A 12,290-nucleotide genomic window follows, 5' to 3' on the forward strand; every position below is an offset into this window, starting at 1 on the left:
TGAGGTTCCTAGCCCCAAGGTCTTCAGTCAGGTTTGCCCAGGAATCCTAAAATGTCAGAACAAATGTGTTGTGCAAATAAACCTGAAATTTCAACTTGTATCTCATGACAAAACTGGAGCAACTGACAAAGCATTGCACACATTTATCCGGATGGTCAGACTGGAAACATTTTCATCAGTATAGAATGTTTCAGCATTTATTTATTTATTTATTTATTTATTTATATCTGTTTATTTATTGCATTTCTATACCGCCCCATAGCCAAAGCTCTCATTTACCCAGGTCATTTTAATTGTTGACGTTGCATACCAGTTTGGGCCCAAACTGAAGCCATTTGTCAAACTTCCCTAAATTTCAGGTGTTGACAGTGTAGAACCTGGACTGTCACAATCTTTTTGATTAAGTATTTGGATGGCAAAATGCTGAGACTCTTTGCTCAGGTTCTGAATGCTAATTGTAGGGAAATTGTGGTCCTGGCAAGTAAACAAATAAATTCAGTGGGGAAGGACTTCATCCTGCATAATAATATATGTCCTTTCTGTGCTTCCACCTTCACTGCAGAGTTGGATTCGAGGTGCCAAATTCAGATCTTAGTCCACACTTTAAAGTTCATGGGCAGATGCAATTTGAGTCCCAGTGCATGAGGACTCAATCCTGGAGTATCTGAATAATAAATCAGAGAGGGTCTCTAATCATGTGCAGAGGATATCTTTCCCTCACCACTGAGTGCCCAAAGCAAATGCTCACATATCTGGCATTAGAAGGAAGAGCTGTCACATCAGACAGCATGGTCTCCAAGTAGACTTGAGCTCCAGAACCTCTTGTTTTAGGAATTAATTACTGGAAGGGGATTATTTGGAGCTATAGTTTTAACTAAATTAATGGCATTGTCCTGCTTTGTAGATGTCCTGGAGGAAGCAAAGGGCCCCTGTGGGAGCCTCTGGCTCATCTCTGTCTCTCCACATTATATAGTATAATTCAGCGTGTGACAGAGTTGCAGAGACTACCTGCATGTATGTATAGGCAGTTAAAACCAGTTGCCTGGAAGGGTGGTGGGCTCTTCTTGCTGGAGGTCTTCAAGCAGAGTCTGGGAAGCTATCTCTTGGGGATGCTTTAGCTCTGGATTTCCTGCATCAAGCAGGGGCTTGGGCTAGATGGCCTATAAGGCCCCCCTCCAACTTTATGATTCTAATTTGCTGATCCAGTTTTCAGTTGTTCCACTGACCAAATATAGGCACATGGATTGATACATGGGGGTCCACTTCCTGCTCTGTGCAGGAGGGCAGGAGACAAAGGCTCACTGCCAAGTCTCACAGCATGTAGGACTCTGATGCTGGGCTCCAGCTCTTGTAGTTCATGAGATCTAGTCACAAGCTTCTAAGGACTGGGTACAGTTTTATAAGACAAAAGAAATTTGCCATTTCACTCTTCGTAATATTTTGTTTTTACTGTTGCGTTTTTCTGTAAATGCTAGTAGTTTTGCTTTGCTTTTGGGAAATGCCAGTCTCCCCCAACTTGTTGCCCTCCAGATGTGTTGGCCTGTCATTGGCCATGATGACTGGTAATGATCAGAGTCTCAATCCAACATATCTGGAGGGTAGCAAGCTGGGGAAGGCTGGCATATGCTGTTTGCTAAACATTTCTATCATCCTTTAGAATCCCATCCTTGGGATTTTGGAGGGCAAAGTCCATAGTTTTTTCCAAGATTCACAATAACTGAAGTCGAAAATCCCCCAGTGTGAAGCTTGCTGAACATGTGTCAAAGAACAACAACCTCTTTGCTCCCCCCACCCACAAAATTAAGGCAGTTTTCCCTGTTGCTACTTGTAGACAAATGGTAACTGTGCAAAAACACATTGTCCTAGCTTGTCTGGAAGTTGGATAGAATTTACTGGATCCATCAACGTCTTTGTCCCTTTCCTCCCTCCCATATAAGCCAGAAGCAGCAGTTTATATATGATATTCAAACCTTGTATGCATCTGAGTGAGAAACCTGTATTTGCAGATTGTCCGTCATGATAGAACTATGGAACAAATAGTCTTCCCTGTGCCAAATATCTGTGAATTCCTCACACACGAATCCCAGTCCCGTGTGTTCAATACTACCGAGAGAGATGAACAAGGAAGCAAAGTGAATGACTTCTTCCAACAGGCTGAGGATCTGTATAATGAAATGAAGTGGCAAAAGAAAATCAGGAGTAAGTACAGGACTTACAAGTCCAAGAATTTGTCCACTTGATAGCTGTCATTGAAATAGCAAGAACCTGATCTCCAACTTAGATAAAATGAGGCTAGTCCCTTGATCCTAAACTGTGTGATCCTAAACACTGTATGCCCGTCTGCAGTGCGGTCCTATAACAGTCTTGTATCACTCGTGTACAAAAAAAATAATAAATTTATGAAGCAATCTCAGACTTGGAGTTACTTTAGCTTGAATCTCCTGAAACGGGAATGGGGTTTGAAATGCGTTGGCATTCCAGCCTCCTATTGGAATTTAAAGAAAAATTACCTTTTGGACAATTTAATGCCAATGTGCTGTATGAAATTGTTGAGCCTGAGATTATTTCAACAATATATTTTAGTGTAATAGTCTATTTGTTCATGTTTGAGAGGTAATCTTTAATTATTATTGCACTACAGTTCATTTGTTCTCAGAATATTCTCGTTTAGCTAGGCTGTCAGTGTGCATTTGTTCAAAGTTTGGTCCACCTACTCTCTGTAATTCTGGGTGTGGCTTTTCTGCAGCTGTTGGGCACTGAAGTGGTTGTGAGAATAGGCTCTGAGACATTGGCATAACCAAGAGCTGATTAAAAGAACACGGCAAGAAATCCCAGCACAGGCTTTCTTATGAATGTGTCTGTTGAGATGGAAATGCTATACTCAGTTACCTGGGAGTAAGTCCCAATGAACTCAGTGGGGCTTCCTTCTGAGTAGACATGTATAGGATTGCATTGTAAGAGACTCAAAGCTGATTCACATGTCCACTGAGTGCGTGGCAGGCCTTGTACTTTATTATTATTTTTCCTGGCCTATTTTGCAGTTTGTTGTGGGTAAATATGTCAGAGATGGGCCAAATCGTGTTGGGAATACCATTACAACCATTCCCAAACTATTCATACATTTCCACTGCCTCCCAATCATTCCCAACCATGGTCTAGATGATCATCTGAACTAGGCCAGTGTCTTAAAGATGATCATTGATGTGATTCTGCTACCATCTTTACCAGCTACACTTTCCGCTTGGGACATGGCCTTGCTAACACAAGAAAAGAGTGGAAATGATATTTCTAAGATGCAGAAACAAGAATTGGAGCTTTACTTAATGCACCCTTCCACATATCATTTAAGCTAAGAGACCACTTTGGGAAATGGCTGAGACATCCACAACTTGCTATGATATTTATATAATGGAAATGAGAGGTAGAGCTGTATGCCATCTGCATACTGATGATACTGCAGCTCAAACCTTCAGATGACTTCTCCCAGAGGTTTCGTGTAGATGTTTGAAAGCATGGGAGACAAGGAAGAAACTTGAGGCACTCCGAAGGCCAATGGTTATAAGGTGGAACAGAACACCCCCCCCCAGCACCACCTTCTGGAGTCTGGACCCATCCCTCCAGAAAGGATCGGAACCACCATAACACCATGTCTCTGAGTGCCATTCTAGAGAGCCGAACCAGAAGGATACCATGGTTGATGATATCAAATGCTGCTGAGAGGTTCAGGGAAACTAACAGGGTTGCACTACCCAAGTCATCCACCAGGGCATCCCAAAGCCAGGCCAAAAACTGGATTGGGAAAAAGGATCTAAATAATAAATGTTCTCCAAGACTGCCTAAAGCTGGCAAGTCACCATTTGCTCTAGGACCTTGCCCAAGCATGGTAATTTTTCAGTGCCAATAAATCTAAATTTAGCTTTACCACTGCCTCCTTCATGGTGGCTGGAACTACACCTCAATGACGCAATTTATGACTTCTGAAGTCCATATATATAGCCTAGCCCTGGCAGATTTTATTAGCCAGGGGCAAGGATCCAAAGAGGAGGGGGTTAGTCTCAACCCTCCAAGAAGCTTGTCAACATCCTCAGTCTGTACAAGCTGAAAAGAATCCATAACAACAGAACCAGATGGCCCTCTTGCCACATCCATCTCAGATGCTGATAAAACCATGGCACCCGGGTCATAATGGGTATGAGCACGTTTATCCATAAAATGCACTGCAACCTGGTTACAATGGGCTTTTGAGGGTTCTACAAGTTGACCTCCTGGCCCTTACCCTCACCACTCAAAAGAGCTCCATTGGCCTACATTCAGTGGATGCAACTAGTCTTATGTCCTACTCTTCATTAAGAGAGCTCAAAGCTCACCAGGAATTCCCAACAGTTTCCCATTCAGGCACTAGTCATGTCTATACCTGCTTCAGTTCAGTTGTGCTTACAGTATTAAGCCCTGCTAACCTATTCCTCTCCATGAGGGCAGCTGCTTTCTTAGCGCTGGGGCTTTACATTAGAAGCACTATGCATCTGCAAGGAACCAGTCAATAATTCAAAACTACATGTCTAAGAGATAAGGAAGAATGAATATATGTATGTACGCATGGATGATTTCACCTGATGGTATAATGCAGAAAGTAAAAAAGAAAGAAAGCACTGCTAAAAAGAGAACTCCAAGACAGTCCAAAGGTTATGCACTGTTGGTCAGATAAAAACTATCACCTTACCTGCTTTATCTCACTTGCTTTCTGAGATCAGCAGTGTAACTAAGGACACAATCCTATGCATATTTAGACAGAAAATAATTGGCTGACTGGGGAATGCTGGGTGTTGTAGGACTTTTTTTCTGTCTAAACATGCATAGGAGTGAAGCTTTACCTGGAGAATAAACCCTACTAAACACAATGGGACTTACTTCTGAGTAAACATACATAGGGTTGTGTTATTAGTTAAGTATTGTGTGATATCTGCATCCACTCTAAAGAAAATGGTATTTCCTAATGGCAGTACAACCTCTCATCAGACACATTTTAATGAACTGTTGCCTTGAGAACTCAGCAGTCCACAAGATAGTGATGAAAGCAACCTGATGAGGTGGTTTATTTATTTTATTTACTGTATATATTAGTGATACTTATATGCCGCTTAATATAATAGAATCCCTAAGTGGTTCAGAGAAACATAGGACTAGATCCAACATCATAGTCCCCAACCCCTCCAGAGCAGATTTGGAGGGCGCATGGAAGACTGCAGGGATGAGCAGAGGAAGGAAAATCCTATTTCACCAGCAGTATCAGTTGGTATATCCAGCAGCCCCTATTTATAGAACAAGCCTGAGTTGAGTAGAACCCACTGCAATGTGAGATCAGTGCAACTTCTTACTCAGTCTTAAGGAGCATATGCATTTGATCCATGTGGAGTTTTTAATGTTAGATCAGTGGTGAGCAGAAGGTAGACCTTGAGCTGCCTACTGGTAGATCTCTGGATGATTTTCAGTAAATTAGCAAAGGTTTTTTTTGACTTCCAATTGTTTAACAACAGCAACAACAAAATGACCCCCCCGCCGCTAAATTCCATGCTGACATGAAGAAAGTTTAGGGATAAGCAGGAATGGACTATGGAAGGACTGTGAACTCCATTCCATTCTGGTACTCACAACAAATTTCAGAATTCTTTAATTCTAGGTAGGTGTATGTCTTTTTCACCAGGCTCTGGTTGGTGGATCTCTGTGTTCTAATGAACTGTAACGTACATCCCACAAGCCTGAAGTGTGTCCACCCTTGTGTTAGCTGATATTTTGCATGTTACTTACTGGGAGTCCTGACTGCATCATGGAGAACAGCTCAGGATCAAGACACTGACGGGTTCAGATTCTGTGGTCATAGTTGCTGCAAGGCCAGAAGGCCAAGGCCAGAGGGGGAAGTGGTGCCTCAGAATAAATGGTATTTGATCAGGCTGACTGATTATGTGCTTATGCCCAGTATCATCAAAGTCCTACAAGTGAGCGGGTTTATGTATAATTCTAAGCTATTATAACTGTCAGTTTACCACCAGCGCCATCTTATTCTAACATATTTAGTCCACTGTTGAATTCAGCAATGTAACTAAGGGCACAATCCTATGCACGTTTAGACAGAAAAAATAATTTTTTTCTGTGTAAACAAGCATAGCATTGCACCCTAATAGCAATGTTACATAACCCAAAATGCCACATATGATCAAAATTGCAATGGGGTTTGGTGTACTCCAAATACACTATATGGTGCATTCCATTTAATACTAGTGCTAACAGGAAGGCTGGTTATATTATTGTGTGCATTATGATTGGGAACCCTAGGCAAGCCCCATTAAAGTGAATGCCACTTGCATGATAACATGGGCTGATGATTAATTGGGCCTGTTGTCTTTCCTGAGAATTGCATGGATCTTCCTGACCATAGATATCATAGCAAGTTGAGAACATCTCAGCTATTTCCCAAAGTGGCCTTTGGGGTGCCTCAAGTTTCATCCTTGTCCCCCATGATTTCAAACATCTACATGAAACCTCTGGGAGAAGTCATCTGGAGGTTCGAGCTGTGGTATCATCAGTATGCAGATATGCAGCTCTGCCTCTCATTTCCATTATATAAATATCATAGCAAGTTGTGGACATCTCAGCCATTTCCCAAAGCGGTCTCTTAGTTTAAACTATATGTGGAAGGGTGCAGTAAGCAAAGCTCCAATTCTTGTTTTTGCATCTTAGAAATATCATTTCCACACTTTTCTTGTGCAAGGCCATGTCTCAGGTGGAAAGCGTAGCTGGTAAAAATGGTAGCTGAGTCACATCAATGATCATCTTTAAGACACTGGCCTGGTTCAGATGATGATCACTTTGTGCACAAGGAGAGAAGAATGGAAGCGTCTGCTTCCATTTGGAACAAACCCAGTTCCGTATCACATAAGAACTTCAGCTACTGTGGTTTGTTCTAGCCAAAGTTAGTTAACAAGCCGGGATATCAAGCCACCATTTGATTCTGGTTTATTTTAACTAACTTTGGTTACAACAAGCCACATTCCCTACATTTTCATGTAATGCAGAACAGTTTTAAAGTGAAAGCAAAAGCTTTCACTCTCATCTAGACTGTGAAGGCAGAGAAGAGAGGACGGAGGGGAGCACACAGGCCTCAAGACTCACCACATGTCATTCTCATTCATAATCTGAACTTGGCCTACGTCTGTTCACAGTCCATCATCATTCAATTTATTCTTTATCCTTCAAGTTTCTATCTCATGTTTCCTCCAGACAGAATGCAAGCCCTTTTACACTGTTAAAAAAATATAAAATGCAGTTGATCCTATTGATTTCGATGAGTGAGGTAAGCATATTCTTAAATCTCTCCCATTGAAATTCCTGGGACTTAGACGTGCTTATCTTTTAGCTGGATTGTAGCCCATAATAAGAAATCAAACCCATTAAATCCATATACAATTGTACCGCGTAATCAGCAGCAAAAGAGAAAATCAGTTTTAAAATCAACGTCGTTCAAATCTGGGCAGAACAACAATCGCGGTTTTCCTAAAAGTTTGTAAGAACGGGGCTGATAAGCGTCTCATTAATGCAGGAGCTCAACACTGGGCCAAAATGTATCAGCTCTAACTACCAGCTGCGTATTGCAGGTGGAAGTCTGCCAGTCACACAGATAGAGCATATGCAGTGCTTTCCAAAATGGTCCCAGAACATCGCATGTGTGGAAGCGTCCCAGGGGCGTATAGGTCCTGAACCTTGCTGTGTGGTATAAAATGTCCATCCTTTTGACCTTCCCATGAAGTGGTCCCCAATAACTACCAATATGGGTTTGTCAAATTAAGCTTAAAATATAGATTGCTCAATAGTGTTTACATGCGGAAAGACAACAAATGCTAAAAAGTGTCATACTACTAAACCAGGGGTGGGGAGCCATATTGGTTTAGGGGAGCTGAATTGCCCTTCTACACAAGTCAGATTACATTAGTGGTTAGGTCCCTGCCCATGATGTCAGGAGCAGGGCCCCACCCCCCGATGTCGTTAGATCCCTGAGTACGTAGCAACTAAATGCTCAGTCGCTCTCCGGTCCCCTCTCCTTTGGGAGGGGATGGGGATTTGGGGAAAGGAGGGGCTTTGGAAGGAGGAAGAGCACTTCTTGAGGCCCAATGGGCTGGGCTAGCTGCCCAAATCGGGCCTGTGGGCCGGAGGTTCTCCATCCCTTACCTAAATGATGCACTGCAATCTTCAATGTGCTTCTTTTTAACCATCCTTCCCAAACCACCATCAAATAACCCCAATACTTTCTTAATATATGTATTAGATGCATCTAATACACTCCTTAATATGGTTCACATGCTTTAACATAACATGGTCAATAAATGAATAAGGTTATGCAAGCAATCATTTATTATTTCTATCACATTTATTTATTTCACATGTACACATCCATAATGATATGAATTACCTTTAAGGGAGTGGTGTTCCATTTCTTACCTGCTTCTAAGTTCTTACATGGTTATTCACAAGAAACGGGTGGGGGGATGCTATCAGAGAGCTTTGGCTCTTGGGTGGTATTTCATTTCATTTACTACATTTCTATACCGCCCAATAGCCAAAGCTCTCTGGGTGGTTTACAAAGCTTACAAAGCTTAAAAATACAGTATTATACATAATATAAAAACAGTTCAGCTACAAACGTATAAAGAGAGCAGACACATACACACGTACACGCGCACATACACACACACATATCCAAACAATATCCCATGACCTGATTAAAAACCTGTTAAACTATCATACGCTGCCAGATGCCTGGGAGTAGAGGAAGGTCTTGACCTGGTGCCCAAAAAATAACAGTGTTGGTGCCAGGGAGGCCTTGCTGGGGAATTCATTCCATAATCGGCAGGCTGCCACCAAGAAGGCCGTCTCCCTTGTTGCCACCTTTTGAGCCTCTCTCAGAGTAGGTGCTTGGACAAGGGCTGCTGCTGCTGAGCATAGTATATGGGTAGGTTCATGCCAGGAGAGGCACTTCATCAATACCATCAGGTATTGCGGTCCTGAGCCATGTAAGGTTTTATAGGTCAAAACCAGCACATGGGCTTGGGCTTGGAAACATACAGGCAGCCAGTGCAGGCGGGCCAGAATCAGTGTTATATGTTCGGACCTTCTTGTCCCTGTTATCAGTCTGACTGCTACATTTTGCACAAGCTGCAGCGTCTGCACTGTATAGGAAGGAAAGTATTAAATGAAATGAAATCAGGAAGTGTTGTCCAGAGAGCCTGGTAGGTTAAACATCACTTATTTTACATCTCCAGCCACATGGGTTCTGGATCTCATGATGGGTGTTTAAGCAGTTTCTCCAGATATTAGAGTGCTAAGCAACGCACTCTGTAAAGTTAACAGGGTAAGCCATGTGCGTAGCCATTCCTCAGCGCCCTCTGAAATCAAGCAGAGCTGGTTCAGTAGACCATGGTGAGGCTCCGAGCTCACTTGATGTGTTTCCATGTGATGCTGTGCAGAACAAAACAAGACACTGTCATGTGAAATTATTCCAAAAATGTCTAGACCAAGAAATCAACAACAACTCATGCTTGGTCACAAGTGAAATCTGAACACTTGATCTGAATGGACTCTAATTGCATTCGGTTAAGAGTGAGCCAAACAGATTTTGGTTTATAAGTTTTTTAGTTAAGGGCCGCAAGCCCATCTCTCTCATGAAGAGCAGAGTGCCAAGCAGTTTCAAAAACTGTCTGTTTGTAGGACAGTCTCTATGGAATATTAATGGGTGGCTCTTTCACCATTAATTCCCAAATTATTCCAGGATTCCTAAAGGTTTTATGGATATGGGAGATTCCCATGCTCAAGGTTTTGTGAGAGCATAGTTGCTAAGAGTGAACCAGAAAGTCCTCAGTCCAAATGTCACTACAGCAATGAACTCAGGCACACCACTTTCTTGCAGCCTTACCCTCATTTATAATTTGGGGATAATAATATTGACCGACCTTACAAGGCTATTGTAAGGATGACTGAAATAATCATGATTGTGGAGCATTCTAGAAGTGTTCTATTATTTAGTCCCATACCAAAAGCAAGATAGGAATGCCTTTAAAAACCAAGTACAAAATGACCAGCGGAATTTCTCAAGCGATGCAGACCACTTGCCAACATGAGCCCTATTCAGACATTCCGTTTCTGGTTTTACTCAACACGCGAGCCGTCACCCGCAAGTTGTGGAGGGCAACGGTCTGAAAAGGAGGGCCTCCTGTATCCATGGAGGTTCTCCACGTGAGCCATAATGCTGGGAAATCAGTGTGGTGGCTCATCTGGACAGTCTCCATGGATACAGGAGGCTCCTCCAGACTAGTGCTCTCCATGACTTGAGGACAACAAATGTGACAAAGGAGAGGGGCAAGGCTAGAGCACTCCTTCTCCTCACATCTTGAGAATAACCAGAAACAGAATGCCTGAATAGGGCTATGATGTCACCAGTAAATGAAACAACATATTTGTGGGTGGGGGTGAAAACAAAACACAGCAAGGCCATTTTCAGCAGCAACCTGCATCTACTGAAGGGTTGGGCAACTTGTAGCCCTTCAGTTGTTTTGGCCTAAAATCCCCATGATCCCTCACCATTGACTATGTTGGCTAGGGCTGATAGGAGTTGTAGGCTGAAACATCTGTTGCTCACTCTTGGTCTAGTGTCTGGCCATGGCTCTTCAAGGCCTCATTTCATTATGGGAATGGGCCCCAAATTTGTTTCATTTCAGACCTTCTGAGGCCCTCAGAAGTTTTAGTTATTTACTTACTTTTGAATTATTCGATTTCACTGTAATCATCCCGTCTGCTGCAGGGCTGACCCAAGACATTTTGGTGCCTGTGCAAAATGGTGCCCCCTCCCATTCCACATACATAAGCCAACTAGAGCGGCCATTGAAACTTGCTTCAGCCCTGTCAATGGGCCATTGTCCTCCACCACACCTGGTTTAGGGGTTCAGGACAGGTTGCGTACCACCCACTGGTCTGTTCTTCAGGACGTCACTGCTGCCCCCATCCCAGCATCTGCTGCCTGAGGCTGCCTCCTCAGTCTGCCTAATGACAGGGCTCGTCCTGATCCACCGTTTCCTGGAAAGTGTTACTTTTGAGTGAACATAATTTCTGCCGCCTTCTTGTCATGATGTTCTTTCCTCCCTCCCTAGATAATCCAGCTCTGTTCTGGTTCTCCCGGCACATCTCCCTCTGGGGAAGCATATCATTCAATCTGGCAGTTTTCATCAATCTAGCAGTAGCTCTTTTCTACCCATTTGGAGATGACGGAGATGAAGGTAAGTAGTTTGACTTCTAGATTTTCAAAACTCAGTCAAACTTTCCATTGCTAGGAGCAATAAAATAAAATACAAGAAAACAGTACCAAACTGTACTTCATAAGTCATCTCTGGTCAGGTGGGGCCAAAGGCAAAAGGGGGTTGCCCCAAACACCAAATATATCAGCATATTGTAGCGTCAAGCTCTTCCTGCCAGTACGTAAGCCTTAGGAGAGGCATTTCAACCTTTTAGAAGGGGGGGGGGACTGCACAAAACCTGGGAAACCACCAAACAATTGGCAGTTGGATGAAATGGGGTGGGGCCAAGGGAAGGGGGTGTGGCCATCTGGGGAACCCCGGAGGGCCGGATTGAGACCAGGAACCCCAGGAGGGCTGGATCAGGCTGCAGCAGAAGGTTGTTTGGCAGATTTCTCTGGGCAGGAAATGACAGAGAGAGCAGGGCTACCAAAAGAAGAGATGGCCCCCTCCTGTATCTCAGGTAGTTTGACCTCTGAAAATGAGAGAGCATGGAGCAAGGCTAAGGGTATACATCTTAAAGGAAGGGAAGGCACATTGTGGGTGGGGAGGTGAGGTTTTCCATAGTTATGCAGGACCCAGACCATTGAATAATAAAGGTAACTAAAAATAACCGGTTTCTTGAGTTGTGTCAACTGAAGCAGCGTTGCTGATGAATCAGAATTCGTGCACTATTCTCCCAGCATAATTCAGAACAAATACGCTTGATTTTTATGTTTAAGAAAAGTTCTAACTCATTTTAAGTGTTGAGGTTAAGGAAATTAGATCTGTGTTGTGCTCCAGATATAACTAAAGTGAATGTGTTTTGTTGATTTAAGAACATGTTTAAATTTGGGAGATACTAATTTTTGATGTTGGTGGGAGAGGGGAGGCGGGTGCTGATCATCATTAAATGAGACATTTGGACTAGGGATGCTTCCGAAAGTCAGGTGCTCCACCTTCCAGAACTAACTCACC

General features: G+C 43.0%; 1 protein-coding gene across 10 annotated transcripts in view; it reads left to right on the top strand.

Annotated features, from left to right (window-relative positions):
- The window catches only part of ITPR2 (inositol 1,4,5-trisphosphate receptor type 2), a 351,496-nt gene that overhangs the window by 275,843 nt on the left and 63,363 nt on the right, over positions 1–12,290 (top strand). For all 10 annotated transcript variants that reach the window (XM_084811532.1, XM_084811531.1, XM_084811533.1 and 7 more), the window contains 2 exons: positions 2,007–2,199; positions 11,193–11,318. In XM_084811532.1, the coding sequence (XP_084667658.1) occupies positions 2,007–2,199; positions 11,193–11,318 (319 nt within the window). The remainder of the gene's footprint in view (positions 1–2,006; positions 2,200–11,192; positions 11,319–12,290) is intronic.

The sequence above is a fragment of the Heloderma suspectum genome, chromosome 7 (genome assembly GCF_057233095.1).
Source record: "Heloderma suspectum isolate Gila_16-S chromosome 7, 16-S_ref, whole genome shotgun sequence".
NCBI lineage: Eukaryota > Metazoa > Chordata > Lepidosauria > Squamata > Helodermatidae > Heloderma > Heloderma suspectum.